The following is a 20,187-nucleotide window of genomic DNA, read 5'->3' as shown; positions in this document are numbered from 1 at the left end:
AGTCCTCGATTTTACAAATTATTTTGACGTGATCAAAGAATAAATTATTATAAGTCAAAAATTTAAGTATTTACGACATTACTAATTTAAGTATTGAAGTGCTATAATAACAATTCTCGACTAAATTATAAGTGGGTCCTAGCGGTAGGTTATGACCCGTGAGCGTAAGAGAACATTAGAAATCGAACTCATCAATCAAAATTGGAGATGAACTTAATGAGGACATAGGAAGCTGAGGTGGAAGGATAGTATTAAATGAAAAATAGTTAGGAATCTGTATGTGTATGTGGAGATAAAGAAAAGAAAGAGACAAATATGATATAATAATGATGATTGTGTGATTATTCTTTGGGAAGTTGCACAAACATCCCAAGAGTGATTAAAGCCAACTCCGACGACTTCTTTTTGGTTAAATTCTATTTTACCCAATGTATTTTATTAAATTAACAAAAAAATTTATTATATATTGAAAATAAGTAAAAAAAAAAAATTGTTTTCAAAATCCCAACAAAAAATACCTCATTATGTTAATAATTGACGAAATGTGGCATGCACAAGCGGTTGGTTTCTGTTGTTTTGATCAATATTTTAGACCATTTTTTATTAAAATATCCTTTATATGTTTATATAAGAGACTAAAACCTTTTTGGCTCTGTGCATTTTTTAGGAGTTAGAGCTGTACACGGCCTTTTCACAAACTTTAGATGGGAATCTACAAATTTAAAATTTGTTCTCTTCCATGTTAGTGAGTTGACGGATAAACAAAGTGAATATGCCCCACTCATCATAACCCTTTTCCCATTCTTTTACTCTATTTTATTTTATTAAAGAGCCATCTCAATAATTCGCCTGTAGTTTCATTAATTAATTATTATTAATTTTTTTTTAATAAAAGACTTGAGTTTTCCAATTCAATCGGTTAGACAAACTCCAATCATATGAACCTCAATTTACAACGAATATATACGAAGTTCATTCCATAAACTAGTCATAGTTATTATAGTTATAGTTACAATTATAATAAGACTTAATTATGTTCATGCCTATTTCAAAAATACGAAATTATTTTTTTTTAAAGAAATTTTATACATCCCTTTCAAAAATTCACTGTTCATACATAACCTCATTTTATTTAAATTTGGACGAAAAATACTGACTTTATAAAATTATATATTTTTTTAATTTTACCTCTCATTTTACTTTTTCATTTAATGATTAAAAAAATATGATGATGTTAAATTCAATATATGTGATGTCATCAAAAAACAAGATCAACTATATTTATATTATCAAAGTGCGATTCAACACGTTGTCACTAGAGTTCTTACAAAAATTCTTCTTCTCCTCTCAAACAAAAGAGGGTATTTATACTATTACGAAACTATGCTATTTAGGGTAGGTGAAAGTGAAATACCATTCCTTCTCTTACCTACCCTTATTACATGACTATTGGGGGTATTTCAATAATTTACCCTTTTGTGATGATTCGGTATTCATTTTTCCTTGTTGAGATAATCTTTCTCTTTATCAATGTGATTTTGTTTATCTTCCATCAATATGTATATTGCATTTATCCCTTTATAAGTACAAAAGTATTCATAATAATTTTAAATAATGGGCAAAATTAAGAAATTTTATGTATTTTTTTTTTACTTACGTAAGCAATTTACGTCCAAACTCTAACAAAATGAAATCAGGTGTAAATGAAAAATTTTTGGAGGGAGTGTAATTGTAATTTCAAAACTTTTTCAAAAAAAGTGTAATTCTTATTTAGAGGAAGTCTAAGTATAGTAAATAATAATAATAAGAAGAATACCATTAAATTTCTGAAGATTGCCACTTAAAAGGTCATATCTTTATAATTTTACAAAGAACAAGGGATCAGCAACTACACTATTCACCCTAGAACATTGCCAACAGGGGTACTACGCCTATTGAGATTGGCAGCAACCAAACAGAGAATCAAACACAGACCAAATCCCATTATTCACAAATCCCCCTAGCACATAAAACAAGCATTCAAGAAATCAAACTCATCATTTCACCAATACATCAAGCTGCGATATTGTAACGAATGTGCCTAAGAAGCACCGGAACCACAACGTCCGGCGAGCTCAACTGCGGCAGGTGGCCATCAGTGGACATGACCTCGACGATGGATTCACCACCCAGGTTCTGATGGAGGTACTCGGACACCACCACCGGCACGGCCAAGTCCTTCATGCTCTGGATAATGTGGCAGGGGACTTTGACGTGCGGCAAAAGAGGTCTCATGTCGCTGTAGAATATGGTCTGGGCCACGCTCAGTGCTATGTCTGGCCTCATGTTGAACAGCGTCCGGCCACGGACTCCATGTCGCCCCCCACTGCCAGCGGCGCAAAGCCGGAGCACCAGGCTTTGTAGTTTGATCTCATGGCTTCGAATAGTTGTACAAGATCGTCTTGTTCGAATCCTCCGAAGTAATCCGGGTCGTTCAAGTACCTGAATGAAAAGTTCAATCAACAAATCATGTACTTAGTCATTTTGGTCGTGAATATGATTTTATATTATTTAATACATTCAAATACAAAAAAATCAAATACATCAGTAGGCACAACATGTTTTGTGCTAAAAAAAGAATCTACCGAATGAAATCTACTTCAATTTAAATTAAAGTCCAGTTAATGGATCTTTGTGTTAATTAAAAATTTTGTGTTCCAATATTATCTGAGGCAGTTGGGAAAAAATTGAACAAAATTCCGACGCATAAAAATTAGCAATTACTTCAGAAATATAGTGATACTTTAACATTTTTTACGAATAATTATCAATAAAAATTATGTAAGAACGTAAATTTGTATTAGTTATGTTTCCAAAAAAAAATAGGAAAAAGTCCGTTCAATGCATTATGATATAAATAAATCCAAAAATAAATTAGATTGCCAGACAACAAATTAGATTTCACATAGAAATAAAAAAATTCAAAATTCATTGCCTGGTTTTTTTAAGTTTTTGATTTTCTATATATAATATATATAAGCAAACACATATTATAAAAAAAAATATGATTTGACAATAAATAGTAATTTTTATAAAAAAAACATAATATTAAATATACAATCCCTATATATGTATGAATATACATAAAAGATATTTGATTTGGCAATAAACAGTATCTTTTGTCACCAAAACACAACAGTAGACATACAACATTTATTTTAAATTAATATAAATCATCTCAAAAAATAAATCCGCACATACACGCTATCTCCAATACATACTTATTTATCCTTATTTTTTCCTATCTATCCCCATAAAACAAAATAAAACAACCAAAAAATTAAATCCAAACACTAACTATGTATAAATATCGTGTTTTATTCAAATTATTTGAAATTATAATTTGAATTACTGTGCAATTAAGTTCCAGAAAGCATGACGTATGTTTTTGACTTTATATATTTCAGTTCAATTCAGACCAAAACATAAAATAGTGCAAGCAGCAGCAACATACGTAAGAACAAACAATTTAAAAAATAATGCCAATTCCCATCACTATTAGGCATATGAACGCATTTACAAACCCAATAGTCCACACCGAATCCAATCATTATTAAACCTAAAAAGCCGCAAACTATAGTACCAAATTCTGCAAAGTTAATCAAACAAAACGCAATTGTCCAACAAACAGTTCATATTCCGAAAAAGACTAATGCAACAGTAAAAATGAACTCCAATAAAAGACAAACACTACATACAAGTACAAAACTATAGCCGCCTTAATTCCCTGTTCCTCACAAACTTGTCCGAATTAAGAAATAATTACCTGGGAGAAGCAGAAATGGCGACGAGTTTACTGAAAAGATCCGGCCGTGTGATTGAGGCGATCACGCCAATCATCGCCGACACGGAATGCCCGACGTATATGCACGACTGCACCTGGAGTTCCTCTAAGATGGCGATAACGTCATGCGCGTAACCCTCCAGAGTCGAATACCTCTCAAAGTCGAAGTAATCCGGGTTAGTGGTTCCGGCACCCATATTATCATACAACACGACCCGGTATTCGTCTACCAAATGGGGAACCAGGTGCTTCCACACGGATTGATCAGTACCGAACCCGTGGGCTAGGACTATGGTCTGTTGACCCGACCCTAAGATCCGAACGTTGTGAGCTTCTTCAGCAATTCCCATGACGATGTTGTTGTTCTTCTTCTTGGTTGAAGTTCTGCAGTGATTGATGTGATTTTGGGTCGGAAAATGCGTGGACTAATTTGAGGGGTTTTGAAGGCTGCGTTTGGAACGTGACACGAGAACACGAGGGATGACGAGAACCACATGTCCGCAGATGATATTATTCAAAGAAATTAATTCTTTATTTATTTATTAATTTTTGCTCTTCTGACAAATTTATTCATATGATGGTTGTTTTGTGGGTCAAAACAAATAATTATTTATAATCTAAACTAATAAATTATATTAAATTATAAATTAAAAAAATTAACTTATCAATTAATGTAAAAATTAATAAATTCCATAAATTGTCTTTATCAGTTGAATAGTATTTTTTAGATTATAAAAAATTGATATAAGATGTTAAAAATCGTCATTTTATATTTATATTATTTATTTTTGTATGATGAATAAATAAATTTAATCATAAATGTGACATTATTAATAAGCCAATGGACGGGTACGTTTGGTGCTACGTAATTTTCATCTCATGTATCCTTCTCTTGTCTTTTTCTTTTTCTTTTTTTATAAGTCATTGTTTTATGTGTATATAATAAATATTATTTTTTATAAATTTCAAAATATATTAAAAATAATATTTTAAATAAAAATAAAATACTGTATAAGTCAATACATTATATTAAAAATAAAAAAGAAAAAAGAAAAAAAGTATTTATCAATTAATGTACAATTTAAAAAGTTAAATAAGTCAATTATTTTATTGTTAACGTGCATATTTTACTTCACAAAAATTAGTACATCAGTCGTTAACCATCATTTATAAGTGTAAAATACCTGTTCTTTTTACATAATAGAGATAAAGTGTGGAGTAGTGAATATAGAGAAGTGAATAAATATTTTCATTTTATTTTGTAATATATATAAAAATAGAATAGATGTTCTTGTAACCTTATTGCAGGAGAAAGTATTAACATGTAAAGACGTATAAGGGTAATTTAATCATAAAAATATTTATTTGACCTGTAATAATCTAGTAATAAGTCAATTGGTGATAATCATGAATTTTACTCCTATTTTTTTGTTAATATTAACAAATCTAGTGGATTTTGACTAACAAAGGGACTTATTTTATTAAACGAAAGCAACCTTCAAGGGTATTAAATATAATTTTTCAAACCACATGAGATTTATATGCAATTACATTAAATTTCGGTAGAGTGGAGTAGTTATCCCTAGAAATATTACAGTCGAAGTGGTCTCTAAGAAAAAGGAAACAGGTTAAGCTAGTCATGATCGTCCCCGGCTAAGATATTTCGATGCTCAAATTAATTTGAGTTCGAGATGGAAAGCAAGCAACCTAAATGAAGTAGATAATATTAAATGTGTCTTACCATAAATGCTTTGGACGGAGGGCATTTATAGGCTTAAATGTACTTCATCAAATGGGTTAAGTGGCTTCACCTTAAGACATTTGCTGTTAAAGATCGTGTGGTATGGCCACTTACATGTCAGTCGTGTCTGGACGATGGGTTGACGAAGTGGGTCTAGTAATGCGACCCGACCCGATTCTATTTGCATGTATCTTATGGTATTTTAAGTATTTTTCACCACGAAAGAGGTACTTTTTTGTCTTTTTTTTATTAAACTGGTTATACCTCCGTCAAATTGTTTTTATTTGAGTAAACGTAATTCAAATTTTTTATGATTAAGTAATTTTATAAAATAAAAAAAAATATCAGTTAAACATGATTGATCCATTGGGGCATTACTTAACAGTTAAAGTGTATGAATGCAAGAGGTACTTATTTTTGACGATTTGTATGTAATATGGTACTTGAGTGTATGTAACTGTCGGTTAACATACTAAAAACAAACTAAAAAACAAACAGTATGTTTGGATTTGTATTTTAATTGTTTTGTTTTGTATTTTAGAAATAGAGAGAGAGAAAAATAGAGATAAGTGAGTGTGTGTTGAAAATAGATGATATGTTTGGATTTGTGTTTTGGAAAAATTTAAAATATTTTGAAATAAGTGGTGTAGATTTGATGTTGGGATTTGGAAGACAAAAATTACTGTTCATTGTCAAATTATATATTTTATATATATTTTTATATATAAATATGTATATATATAAATATTTTATATTTAATGTTGTACTTTTGGAGAAAACAATTACTGTTTATTGTCAAATCATGTATGCTTTATATTATATATATATATAAATACATATATATTATATATGTAAAGTTGAAAATCAGAAAAACACGCAGATAAGGTGTAAAAACACAAAAACAAACATTCGATGTGTTTTATCTTGTCTCGAAAAACGCGAAAAGTGGAATCCAAATAAAGCCTAAAAGTGTTGGATCTCCGAGCAATCTCGTACTATTTGTGATACGACAGCTTGCAGTTTCTACTCTACAGTATTAAATCACTTGGAACGAATCAGTTTGGGATATGAGTTAAGTATAAAAACGTAACGCAAGTGGAGAAAATATCTTTGGGTTGTGATATGATTCTGCAGAAGCGGGAGGGGACCAGGGCCCCAAATCTCAAAATCACATGCTGTCAGGACTAACGTCTTTGGTTCTCGACCACGGACAACTGGCAATGCACTGATGCGAAGACTTGACTCTACTAAACGCCCGCGACGTGCACGCCGGCAGTACTGATGGTTCCTCCACATGGCCAGATACAAGCCCACAGTAGTAAATGTTGTAGTGAGCAGTGGGCCAATCATCCTCCCATTATTGCCTTTTGAGGGTTAATATCCAAGGCCCGTTTACTTGTGAATGACAGAATTATTTTTTATTAAATAAATGACAAAAAAGCTTGATATAATTATATTATCGAAATATGATAAATTTTACCAAGTATTTAAATTGATGTTTCTATGTGCTTTTGGTAGGAAAATTATCTTTGAACTATTGTTTACAATATTTAATAGACAATAAAATATTGTTATTATTACCATTTATTATTTATTGTTGTTGTTGTTGTTATATTTATCATTATCATCATTATTATTATGGTTATTATCAAATTAAATTCTGACAGTACAATGGTCATTCTCATTTGGTGCAGCATTGGGACTAATTTTATACCACCTTCCAAGGTGGTATTAATTATTTGGGTGTAATCATAATTAGTATAGGGCTTTGATTTGTACCGGATTCCCATATAACAAAGTAAACATTGTATTACCTTATAATAATTTTCTTATATAAACTTATACATCCAAGTAAAGGGGACCTAAGTGGATTATAGAAAATATCTTAATATCAACAAGTAGAATAAATTTTTAATATTATTATGTCATGTTGGTTCTAACTACATTTAATATTGAGAGTGGACGAGAAGTTTGCGCAACTTGTAAGTTTTAATACTTTGCCTCCTTTCCTTTTGAATCAAAATGATAAGGCTACAAGGGATAAGCACTGATTTGCATCATTTGGTAATTGACATTGAGGAAGTGTCTAAGACGCCTTCTCCGATGTTGGCCACGCTTCACATAATCTATAAGCCCCAAACCTACCTCTGCTTGAAACATCTTCTGGAAACAAAACTATTTAAGTATGGTAATTGCCTACATAATTGATGTGGGTGAAACAGGAAGGGAAGTTGTGCTTGAATGTGACTCACTCATGGAAAAGATCTCGTAAATCAGACTGGACCCGAACCAAAGACATATGTCCATGATCTGTACATATGGGCTTTACCCATTTCGTGGAATGGACAAATTACTCCGAAATGAACTTCCAACTACCATTCTAGTGAAGAAGCCCATATTCCCAAAAATAAGAAAAACATACAAGAGCTACAGTTTAGGGGTCACATGATTTGTTTTACTCTGGTTCTGATGATGTTAGAACAGCAAGAGCTACAGAAACACATGTAATCTGGTACCGGCTGAAGTACGTGGAAGTTGTCAGCTAGTCAAACACTTACCACATAACTCTATTAATAAATCAAAAATTAAATTACCATAAATTGTTTTTATTTTTTTCTCACGAGCATGTGTGTGACAGAAGACTTGCTTCATGAATAAAATAAAATACAAGAGGCTCCCACAAAACCCAAATGATTGGATACTAATCAAGAAGAGCCCTTATTTTATGTAATCATCTGCATAATTAATTTCTGCGATTAGGATTTGCTAAGGTGCAGTGCGTGTGAGTGTGTGTGTGTGGGTAGATAAGATCTCATTCTCTAAAGTCTGGACAGGACAGATGATTCCAGCATGCAAACATGCAACACTCCGACCCCAGCAACACCGCAAACTGAGAAGCGGACCACTTGTGGTCAGAAACCAATGCCGAAATTGTAGGCCATAACGTTAGCCCAATGGGTAAGGAGGAGTCAGGATTATGTATTCGATATGAAAGCTGCATTGACGAATAATATGTAATTTATAAACAATTTTAGGGTATTCCAACTTTTTGTAAAAAAATAAAAAAAACAAAAGTAATTGTATTTGTAGGGCATGGAAATGAATTGGGCGTGCCATATTCTTTCGGTTTTATTACAGGCCAGCATTTACCTGCAATCAATTCCATCACACCAAATTCTCTTTCTACTTGAATATTGTGTTAGGTTTTTGCATGAATTTCTTCCTTTATTTCTGTCTCTCTCTCTCGTGCTTCTTGGCAGTGATGAAATACAACTTTCAAACTCACATAATAATAAAGTATTGATAAAGTTTCACACCATAATCATGAAGCCCACCCACTTACCACCCCCCACCGCCATTTATCATTGCATATAAAACAATCATTCATCCACTCATTAATCCCACTTCAACTCAAATTAATTCCTTACTCCATTAATATTTAAAAGTATTGGTTCGCATCACTTGTATTTAACCCTCAATGCCACACAATAAAACTGACCAAAATCAATATGAATTACAATTTTCTCGTCCTAAACTTATTCATCCTTACATCTAACTTACATTTTATTATTAATTATATTGCAATTTATAGTTAATGGGTTTCACCCAAAGTTATTGTATACTTGTATTGACATTCCTAAAATTTGGACATAATACAAGAACCTCATGATCTATTAATATTACATCTATAATATAAAACACGATTGTAAGGAATATAACGTAATTTTGCAAAATTTGAAAAAAAAAAACAGTAAATGTTGTAACTAATTAAATTTCAGGAAATTAATGTAACTATCCTAGATTGACTTAAGATACTAATGAAGAAAGATTATTACCAAAACAATGACCACATGAGAAAAAGGTTAAGTTACATCAAACAAAAAGGAAGCATGCGTGACAATGTTTTTTTTTTCTTGTTTGCAATAATCTACGCTTCATCCACTGCACCTTCGAGCGAAAGCTGCTTTAGCCATTCAAACGTTCGATGATGCGACAACTGCTTTTTTGCTGCTTGCTTTTTCGTCAGCTTCGCGGATTTCATCTCTTCTACATTCTCGTCGCCGTCGCTCGCGTTCCTCTTGATAATCACGACTCTTGAAGGAACTGTATCCACCGCATCCACTGAGCACTTGCATCCCCCAAGTAAACTCCTTGGTTTATTCTTAATCTTGTTGTTGGAGTTGCCGCTGCTGATGGAGCTGCCGTTGCTGCTGGTGCTGTTACGACTCCCGAATTTCTTGCAGTTAGTGCTGTTGGTGGGGCACCGGGTTTTGAAATCCTGGAACCCGATTTCTGGCGGGGCTGTCACTAATCCCAGCCGGAAAATGTTCCAGGCAGATGATTTCTTGGCGAAGTTTCTATAATTCGTGTTGATCGTCCCTTGCCTGTTGCTCCGGATCCTGGGCGACGGGCTCGGGTGGGAATGGAATTGGATCCGGGGGGGTAATCCAGGCTTGTATTTTGGCCCCAAGGTGGATGCGGAGCTGCCGCTACTCGACGACTGGTGGCTACTGATACTGCTACTTCTGCTGGAAATTAACCCGCCGGAGCAGCAATGGTCCATGGATTCCGACCTGGAAATCGGCCGACGCCTTCCATCACAATACTGCAACAGCCCCGTCTCCGAACTCACAGAGTGGCGCAACGGCAGAATTTGGCCCTGGAAAAAGACTTCATCAGCAGCGCACATTTCTGATTCTTTGGACAGAGAGCAAAAATCAAAATCCTCTTGAATTCCAATTTCTCTGGGACGAACATTTTCTTCTTCTTCTCTCTCTTTCCTAATAAGTGGGAGATCACTCAACGAGAGTGCTTCCTCATCATCTTCATCTCCAAGAAACTGCATATCATTATCATCAGTACATTTATTCTCCATTTCTCTTTTCAAATTCAAGTATGTGTAATGGGAAGAAGAAGACGAGGAGGGCTTTTTATACGTGGATGAAAGAAAACCAGAAAGACAATTGGAATGAGGGAACAGAAAAGGAGATTAAAATACTAGTAGAAACTGATGGGATGACTCAAAATTTATGTGCTTTTCTTGTTTGGGAGTGAAGAGAACTATTGGTGATACCTACGCCGGCCCCTCTTCCTTTTCTAAGTCGCAGCGTGACTCACTTTACTCATTGTTTCAAATCATTATTTTTTGGGGGAAAACATTAACAATTTTGAAAATCTAACACAAATCGAATTTGATGAGACTTGAATTAATATAATAAATACAACACACTTGTCATATAATTGACAAACAATGTAAAAAAAAAAAAAACTAATCAAATGATAGATATATCTCTATGAATATTTTTTTAATAATCTTGTGCATTAAAGTGGGACGGCCTTGTGGTTGTAGTAGGAGGATTATTTTTTTCTTGCTTTCCTCTCATTTTGACCTTAGAGTTTTAAATAATCCATTCAATCTATAGTGCCACATTAGTCATGTAAATGCTTCATGCACCTCAATGGTTGATATGTTATTTTATTTTTTGCAAATTGGAAAATATGGTGTGTGTTATGAGACAGTGTCATGTAACATGAAGTATTATCTGTTTTCATTTTACATAATAAACTTATTTAACCAACATGAATTGAGTAACAATATTATGACTGTACATGAAAGTATGATATATAGAGCATGTATTTAAGCATGCTGCTGTCAAATTACAGCTTTTCTTGGTTTGGAACATAAAATTGCTTATTGTAAACAGAATGCTACACGACATTGATTGTCTCGAGGACAGATGGTGGTGTAAGTGTTGGGGCAGCAGATAAGGCCAAATAGGTTCAATTTGAGGGAACAGAGTCGGTCAAGTTTTAAATGTTTTTATAATCCCATTATTCTTTAGCTCTTTCCATGAGGGATTTTTTTTAATTATTTTTTTGTGGAAAAAAATATGGTATAGACTTTGCTTATTTCACAGGTAAAGGAATGGATACGTACCATTCCCATATGTTGAAGCAATTTCAAGGTTAAAAAGGTAATTTGCACCATGCACAGTTAGACAATGATTAATAATGTAAAAAAATATATTTTTATTATGTGAATTTATGTATAATTTAAAAAATATAAATAAATTGATTGATTCAGTTAAATCAAACTTAATTTAAATAAAAAACTTTGGTAATAATTTAAAAGGACGATGCTGACGTGTTTATTTCATTTTGTTGAGAGAGTAAAATCCAGATAGTGTAGCAGTGTTTATGTTAGTTAGAGAAGCTAATAAGTACGTAATAAAGGGAGCTTTTGTGACTTAATTGATTCTGCACCTTTTCACCCTACCAATATTTTTGTGCCCAAATTTGGTCGAGCTTTAGACACCATGGTTTCTATTTTAGGGTAAATTACATTAACATTTTCATTCAAATAAACAAATATTTTTGTTCTTTGTAAAATTATAATTACACCTTTTTTTTATATTATAGTTGTAATTATAACTATATCGTATATTTAAAAATAAAAACTTACACAAACATCTATATATTATACTAACATCACCTTAAGGGTGTACTTGTAACTCTACAAAAGGCAAAAGTTATTTATATATTTGAACCGAAGCTCACAGGGTATCAGTATAATTTACTCTTTTATTGAAAGAAATTCACCTTATCCTTCCAAAGATCGATTTATAATTTATTTATTTAATTTTTGAACAAGAATTGGTTTATGATTCAAGTGGCAGCAATTATGTTTTAGACTAAGAGTTGTGGTTATGGTTAAGATTTTATAAACAAGTTCGAAGTCAAGGGTTTGAATTTCAACGAACGCATGGGTATATTATATGAACGTTTGTTTCTTGCTTTTGAGTGAGTTGTTGTAATTTATTTACTATTATTAATAATATTAATATATTAATTGAATTGAAGTATATATTGATTAGCTAGGAACACTAACAAATAAAATTATTTATAAAATAAATAAATAGACATTTAATATTAGTATCTAGAAATACACCCTGAATCTAAAAAGGCTACATTTAAATTTGAATTTAACAAAAGAATTTAAAAATAAAATTTCAAATGAATTTATATTAAATGAATTTAAAATTTATCAAAATATTATTAAAAATAACTCGAAATGTGAATCGAAAATTTAAATTCTTTACGACGTAAAATTATCCAACCACGTACAACGGATTCATTAATACAAATATAAAATTATTTACACCAAATCCATTTATGCAGACATAATATAATGTTTGATATAATTGTCGAAGAAAAGGCAATGGCTATTCGGATCAATCCTCACATTAGTCACACAAATTCAACATCAATACGCTAATGATGGCATCAGCGGGAGAGCTGAGTCTGGGAATTGGCGGCGGTGCCAGCACCAGCCACCGTGGGGGCGTCGGTGGAGGCGGCGGCGCCTCGACTAGGGTGGGGTTGGAGGTGGCCGTGGGTGCCATAGCCTTGTGTCTTGTAATCCTCCAAGTCCTTGTACTGGGTGTAGGGACTTGTATCCACCGGCAGCCCTTGTAAATTTTCCTTCCTTTGGTCATTCTCGTCATGTCTTCTCTCCATCTCTTTCCTTTCTAATTTGGAACCTGTGGTCGATTACTACTTTGAATGTTCGATTTATAAGGTTTTAACCACTTCGTAATGGTACCACGTGTGGAGGTGTCGACCGATGAGGAAATCGAGGCTATACCCCGCATTACCATTCAGATTTACTCTTTAAGACTAATTTTTGTTTGTTTTAAGGAATAATTACATTTTCTCACACCGATATTTAATGTAATTCTACGTAATCTTTTTATAATTTAAAAAATTATATCTAAAACCCTTAAGGTTTGCTCTCGTCTAATAAATACGTTTCTATGTTAATCAAAATGCATTGATTTTATTGATACTAACAAAAAAAAAAAAAATTATATATGCATTCGATTGACTTATTACTAACTTATAGCAAGTCAAATAAATTTTTTTATAATCAAATTATCCTCATACATCTTCACTCAATAATGCACTTTATGAAGTATATCTTCACTGTTATAAAAATAGTTTAGTTCGTAAAAAACTGTTTAACTTGAAATAAGTTAGTAATAAGTCAATTAAGGGTAAGTATCAATTTTCATTCAATGTTTTTGTTAATATCAGCAAATTCAATAAATTTTGACTAACTTGGAGACTTGTTTGTTAGATAAAAGCAAATCTCAACGATGCTAGATGTAATTTTTTCAAACTACAGGTTATGAAATTATACCAAACCTCAGGAGGGAGAAATATAATTATACCTTGATTTTATATGCTCTAAATTCTAATTTTGATTGGTTCCGATCAAATTTAAATTAAATACACTTATTAGTAGCACTATAGTCTGAATTTATTTAATTCAAAATTATATATTGATGAGTACCAAAATTGCTACACCACAATGATCGAAGGATCTTTAAAAAAAATTTAAATTATCAAAGGACTAGCCGTGCGAAACAGACATTTTGATACTTAAGTTAGTAACAATTTATGAAAAAATAAAAGAAAAAACTTGAAATAAAGTTAGAATAATGGTGAGATATAATTAATGATGATAAATATTCGTATGGAGTGCAAATTATAAGTTTGAAATAGCAAAAAAAAAAAAGCGAGAGAGAATAGTGTGAGAAAGTTAAGAGTTTGAGAACTACACAAGACCTCAATTTATAGGTTTGTACAGTGTTAGATACGGGGTCAATTACCGAGTTCCATATGCAAGCTTTTTGAGTTGGCTGTCATCCGCAAAAATTGTTAGTGATTTGGGTAAATATTGATCGAGTTACGTGAGTTGGACCAAGGCCTGCCAAGTATGCCTAAAGATTCAGGAGTTGGCTATTTGTAGATTTTCCAACTCATTTGCCGTCGATTTACTTGGAACCACTTGGAATATTTTAGGATAACATGTACAAATATCTTGGCAAGCTATATAATGTGTCCTCCTAGCTGTATGATGATGTGTCATGTTGTAATGTGCTTATTTCTTGGGTCTGCCAGTTCAGTAAAGTAGCAGGTAAGCCTGTTGGCTTTTCTACCATGCTGATGGGCTCTTTTCCGCTCTGTTGATGGACCAATTAGGCTTTTAGCCGATTGGACTAGTATTCCTAGCTTGTAGACTTAATTCAATAATTTTGAGGGACATCGTATACATATGTGTGTATATATATACATATATATATCTAACAAGTATTTACTTATGAAGTACGCCCTCACAATGAGACTGAAGATAAGAAAAGAAAATTATGAGATTAGCCAAAATCTAACTCGTCGTGTTATATCAAAACATACTAGAAATAAATTTATTTGTAATTTTTTTCTTATTTAGTGAGTTCAGAAATATGTGTAAAATTCTTTTAAAAGTTGATAATCAAAATAAGTTTATATAGAAATTGAAATTGATAGAATATCCAAATCAAATCCAAAGAATTGATTTCCGGGTTGGAGATGGAATTACCCGCCTCAATTATGTCAACTTTACATTTAAAGTCTATAGTGAGTGATCCACTGTTAAAGTGGGCTTCATATCAGGTCCAAAAATAACCTAAACTTTAAGATCCAGCTTGCTACTAGACTGGTAATGCCTATGGCTGGGGGATATCTTTCTTGGGACAGACAATTCTGAATTCTGCGTGTAATAACGTTTTTTTACATTCATATTAGTTATAATGTATGGACACGAATGGCGATGCAGACCAAACACCATAGGTACATAATAACATGAAAAAATGTCAAAAAATTAAGATATAGACACCGCCATATATTTTTAATCTATCATAAAATCAAAATATACAATATAAAAATATTAAGGATGAAATATAAAATAAATGTCTTACATTTAATTACTTAACCGAAATATATGACTTAAAAAATATACATATTATATAAATAAAAAATCGCGTTGTTTTTTTTTTTATATTTTTCAAATACGGGTAGCGCGCTGTGTCTATATTCGACACGTGTCTAATATTATAATTAAGTATATATTATTTTGAAAATATTTGTACATTATAGTGTATCAGGTTTTTTGACGGGCCATGAGGTTTTGAAATCCCCTCATCTACATAATGTTTTAAAAAGTTATTTTGAGTTTGATCATGAGCTATCAATTGGTTCAATTACATTAAATAATTTAGTTCAAGCCGAGATCAGATTGGCAGATTTGAGGACGACATCATGAACCAGGTTGGAGTGCAGTCAACTGACTTTGCTCCTGAATAAGAAATTTTGATTTGTTTGTTTGTTTTTATTTTCTGATCCTGAATTTTGATTTTTATGGAACCCTTTTAGATCCCATTTCTAAAATGAATGGAGTAATAGGTGTAAGTTGAGAGTGGGAGTGACAGCTTTCAAATCATGGAATCATCATCTCATGTTTGACAAACAAAGTTGTTGTTAAATGATGTCTAGTTGACTCCATTACATAATACATAAGAAAATATCTAAACATGGTCGTCGTAGCCGAAACAACACGTGTAGGAATCCTAGCTACATTGTAATACTTGGGAAAGGTGTGGTATTCCATGCACTAACAAAGTGCACCACAAAAATGAAAACCTCATCATCATTGCAACATGGGCAAAGGATGCACTAACCATGTGCTGCCCCAACTATCTATCTTCAATAATTCCCCTTGTTCCCATCTACCACCACTCTCAATTATCTAACCACATTTCCCATGGTCAAACAATCCCTTTCCCATTAACAATCACCATTGCATTGAACTTAAAAGCAAAACTCCCAGCCTCCAACTTGCAAGAATATTGAATCCTCTCCCATCTCTACATCTCCTCAAAATTTTTGTTCAACTCATTTATGCAATATTCAAAGATTTTTGTTTGTTATAATCACCATTGTTTTTATTATTAATAACGGAAAACACAAAATAACATACTGACGAGTGTAATTATTAAAAGACCAAAATACCTTTGTATATTAATAGAATTTACCCTTAATGGCAGGATCAGCGCATAAGAATTCGACCCGACCCGACCCACCTGACCTGGGTCCAATAAGTCAACCCATCTGTTCAGCCCTTGGATCAAGTGAGGTGGACGCATCTGTCACACGCCCATGCGGTGCCGTACTACTATATATACAGGCATTTATGAATATTTCATAGGACACATTTTATTACTTTCACTGTTTTTTCTTGGTCTGATTCGATTTCGTTTTATCACCCTCGACCTCTCATTTCTAATTTAAGCATCGGAGGGCCTTCGCTGGGGGCTACCCGACTAGTCTTACGTTTGCTCTGTTCTCAGGATTCACTAACAGGAAGCTCGAAAGAAGGATTCAACGATTCGACCTCGAGACCAGGATAAACGACCTGATCCGAATTTTGTGCCACCTACATCACATACTTTTGTCAAATTATCACTATAAATATATATTAAGTAACAATATCTTTAGAATCTCGAACATGTTTAGTGTGGAGAAGAAAAAGATAATATCTTTGGGACATGCCAAGAGACCCAAGTCAAAGAAATTAAACCATGTCTGATCATTTGAGAATCCCATTACATTAGGCAAGTGTGACAACAACTGTACACTGATCAAGAAACCATCTTCATCTCCTCCCTCCAATATTTCACATTTCCCCATCTTTCCGACATAAAACAATCCCCCACCTGCTTCCAATTGCTGTGCTGCCCGAACAAACAGACAAGAATTTAACCTTAATCACAACTTCAAAATAAATAACTAAAACAACCAAAGCTCAGCACCCTTTGTGCCAGCTCCGTTACATTGCATATTTATTCTCCCCATACTTGCCCTCTATGTCCAACTAATTGCCACTGGACTTCCCACCACGTGCTTCCCGTCGGACCACTCAATTCTGGCAAACTCATTTGTATTCGATGGCATTGACGGTGCGGTGAACGTCACAGTATACGATTTCTTCTCGTTCGTTTGACTGAAAGTCAAAGTCGCAGGATCCACTGAAATCTTGACTGAATCACTCGATGACGAAGTAGACACCTTGTATGTCCCAGGTGGTCCTACGTTGGTGAGTGTTCTCGTGTGTTTAACCACAGTGGATCCTGTACCACTACCACTCCCGCCAGTACTACCCATTTGAGCTTGGAGGGGCACACCCACAGTGTGTCCCCCTCCCCCCCCCGCCAGTACTACCCATTTGAGCTTGGAGGGGCACGGCGAACGAAGGGTAGTTCAGGTCGTTCACGCTGTAGGTTTTGCGGGTGTCGCAGCTGAAATCCCTTCTTGCGAGGCTTTTGATTTGTGCAGAGGTGTAATTTAATGCGCACAGGAAATTCAGATAATCTTCTACGCCCAAATCGTAGACCAGGCCTGGGTTGAGGGCGGATACGGGATCCACGTGTCCTGCCCCGTGATCAAACGGTGTGGATGGCTTCCCAGTTGATACGTCCTGTATCAATTTGCCATTCTTGTAAGCTGTGTAAGCCGTGGTCATGAGAGCCGAGCGGATAGCCGCTGGGCTCCAGTCGGGATGCGCCGCCTTAAGCAAAGCCGCCAAGCCGCTAACGTGTGGACAGGACATTGATGTACCAGAGATTATGTTGAAGGCGACGCGCCGATCGTCCTCCGCCAAGCCAGTGGGCCCCACGGCCCCGGACCAACCGGCTAAGATGTTCACTCCTGGAGCTATCAGGTCCGGTTTCAGTATCTCGGCAGTGATAGAGTTTGGTCCCCGCGAACTGAACGCGGCGACCACCGGTGATGGTTCGATTCCCACCTTCGTCCCTTCAAACAGAACGGTGGCCGTTGGATTGGAATCCGAAAACAAATATTGCTTGATTGCCTCGCCGGTTGACTGGCCAACCGCCGTGGCAGGAAGCAAGTGAGCGTCCGCAACCAGCTCCTCCCCGTTGGCGGCGGTGTTGGTCAAAACCATGCCTATCCCTCCGGCGGCTTTGACAACGGAGCCTTTTTGAACTCTGGGATTTACCCCACGGTCACACAACACAATTTTACCCTTAACTTTTTCCGGAATCAGTGTTCCCGTCATGCAAAGATTACCATTAGTAACATTGCTTACATTTCCAGCGTAGACAAAGGGAAGCAATTTACCAGGCAATGAATCGCCTCTATATAGCGAAACGCCGGAGAAATTTTTCCCGTTTCCGAGGCTGACGTATGCCGGGAAGTCACGATCTAGGGTCCCCGCTCCGACGGTGGTTATCCACGGAGCAACGTTGGACAAACTGTACGCGCTAGGGCCCGCGTTACCGGCCGAACAAGAGACCAATATCCCCTTCTCCATGGCAGCAAAAGCTCCAATCGCAACGCTGTCCCTGTAGTAATCCGACATACCGCCTCCCAGTGACAAGGACAGTACATTAGCGTTGTCGTCGATGGCCTTATCCATGGCGGCCAAAATGTCAGAGCTGAAACACCCACCAATCCAGCAAACCTTGTACACAGCAACCCTAGAGCGCGGGGCCATTCCACGCGCTGTTCCCGCCGCATAACCGAACAAGCTAGCGCCGGAAACAACAGAACCAGCGGCTGTGGATGAAGTATGTGTACCATGACCATCGTCGTCTCGCGGAGATCTTGATTCCTTGCTCTCGTCAATCGGGCCGAGAGTCGCTTCATAACCTCTCGCAAAGTACCTAGCTCCAACCAACTTCCTATTACAGTTGGATTTAGTGAAATTCGTGCCAATCTCACATTCACCTTTCCAGGAACTGGGCACAGGCCCGAACCCCGTATCATCGAAGCTGGGGCTTTCGGGCCACACCCCGGTATCCAAAACTCCGACAATTACTTCACTCACCGAGTCAGATTCCGGGAACATCGCCGCGTTCTGGTCCAGACCCAAAAACGAAGGGGTCCGAGTCGTGTGGAGCTCGTACCTCAACTCCGGCAAAACGGAGAGAATCCCTGGCCGGGTCTCCATCGCCTGAGCTTCCTCAGGCGTGAGTCGGGTAGAGAACCCATGAATCACGTTGTTGTAAGTATACAGCATCTCGGCCGAATCAGACACCGATTTAAGTGAAGAGTCATACCAATGAGTGTGGTCTTGGAACACCGCCGGCATCTCGGATTTCGCCATGTGAACAATGTATGTTCTCTTCTCCGCCAGCGACAACTGGCAGAGGGCCAAAAACAACACAACTCTAACCACTAAAGATGTGGGAATTATGGTATGCTTCTCCATTTTTAGAGTTCCCCAAAGATTGAGGTGGGCTGTGAAGGGTATATAGTTCTATATAGCGGGAGCCAAAAGATACAGCTGGAGCAAGAAGTGTGAAACCATGCAGGGCGAGAGAGTGGGGACAGTGCTGCTTGTCTGGTTTATATGCATGATTGTAGTGCAACAAAAAGATAAAATGAAAGCCAGGTGAGTAGAAAGAGAGAGGACAGATCAATCATATCCATGTTTATCTCCCAAAAACCCAAAACTGAAAAAAGAAAAACTATACACACACACAGAGACTACCCTAACGTGTGTGTTTGTGCGTGTAAATGTATATATGATGAGTGGAATATCTATCTGTTCATAACTTTATATATATGGATGGCACACTAACCTTTGATCACGTGTGGTCAGTGTTTGGGGAAGAACAAAAGGAAAAAGTGAGAAAGCTCCAAATTTCACCTCCCACTACTGTTTCTTCCACTTCACACAACCATTTTATTCTACTCTGTAAAAACCCGTTTCTTGAGAATG

The 20,187-nt window shown here is 35.4% G+C and overlaps 3 protein-coding genes across 4 annotated transcripts; all 3 read right to left on the bottom strand.

Moving 5' to 3' along the window:
* LOC105177786 (probable esterase KAI2) lies at positions 1,802-4,328 on the bottom strand. The gene is given in 3 exon segments (XM_011101035.2): positions 1,802-2,345; positions 2,348-2,481; positions 3,806-4,328. Coding segments are annotated over 3 exon segments (795 nt in total). The 5' UTR covers positions 4,174-4,328; the 3' UTR covers positions 1,802-2,052.
* LOC105177785 lies at positions 9,308-10,584 on the bottom strand. The gene has a single exon (XM_011101034.2). It carries the CDS (start codon positions 10,438-10,440, stop codon positions 9,493-9,495), a length of 948 nt encoding a protein of 315 aa, XP_011099336.1. The 5' UTR covers positions 10,441-10,584; the 3' UTR covers positions 9,308-9,492.
* LOC105177784 (subtilisin-like protease SBT1.7) lies at positions 17,008-20,013 on the bottom strand. Of its 2 annotated transcripts, none has more exons than XM_011101033.2 (2): positions 17,664-20,013; positions 17,008-17,602 (listed from the first exon to the last, which is right to left on the bottom strand). In XM_011101033.2, the coding sequence occupies exons 1-2, from the start codon at positions 19,672-19,674 to the stop codon at positions 17,307-17,309; spliced, it is 2,307 nt and encodes a 768-aa protein (XP_011099335.1). In that variant the 5' UTR covers positions 19,675-20,013; the 3' UTR covers positions 17,008-17,306. The 2 variants fall into 2 exon arrangements, with proteins under 2 accessions (XP_011099335.1, XP_020554900.1); XM_020699241.1 differs by having other exon boundaries at positions 17,008-17,618; positions 17,680-20,013.

Source organism: Sesamum indicum, linkage group LG15, assembly GCF_000512975.1.
Source record: "Sesamum indicum cultivar Zhongzhi No. 13 linkage group LG15, S_indicum_v1.0, whole genome shotgun sequence".
NCBI classification, from domain to species: Eukaryota; Viridiplantae; Streptophyta; class Magnoliopsida; order Lamiales; family Pedaliaceae; genus Sesamum; species Sesamum indicum.
Note: the sequence above shows the minus strand (reverse complement) of the source record. Positions and strands in the feature narration are given on the sequence as shown.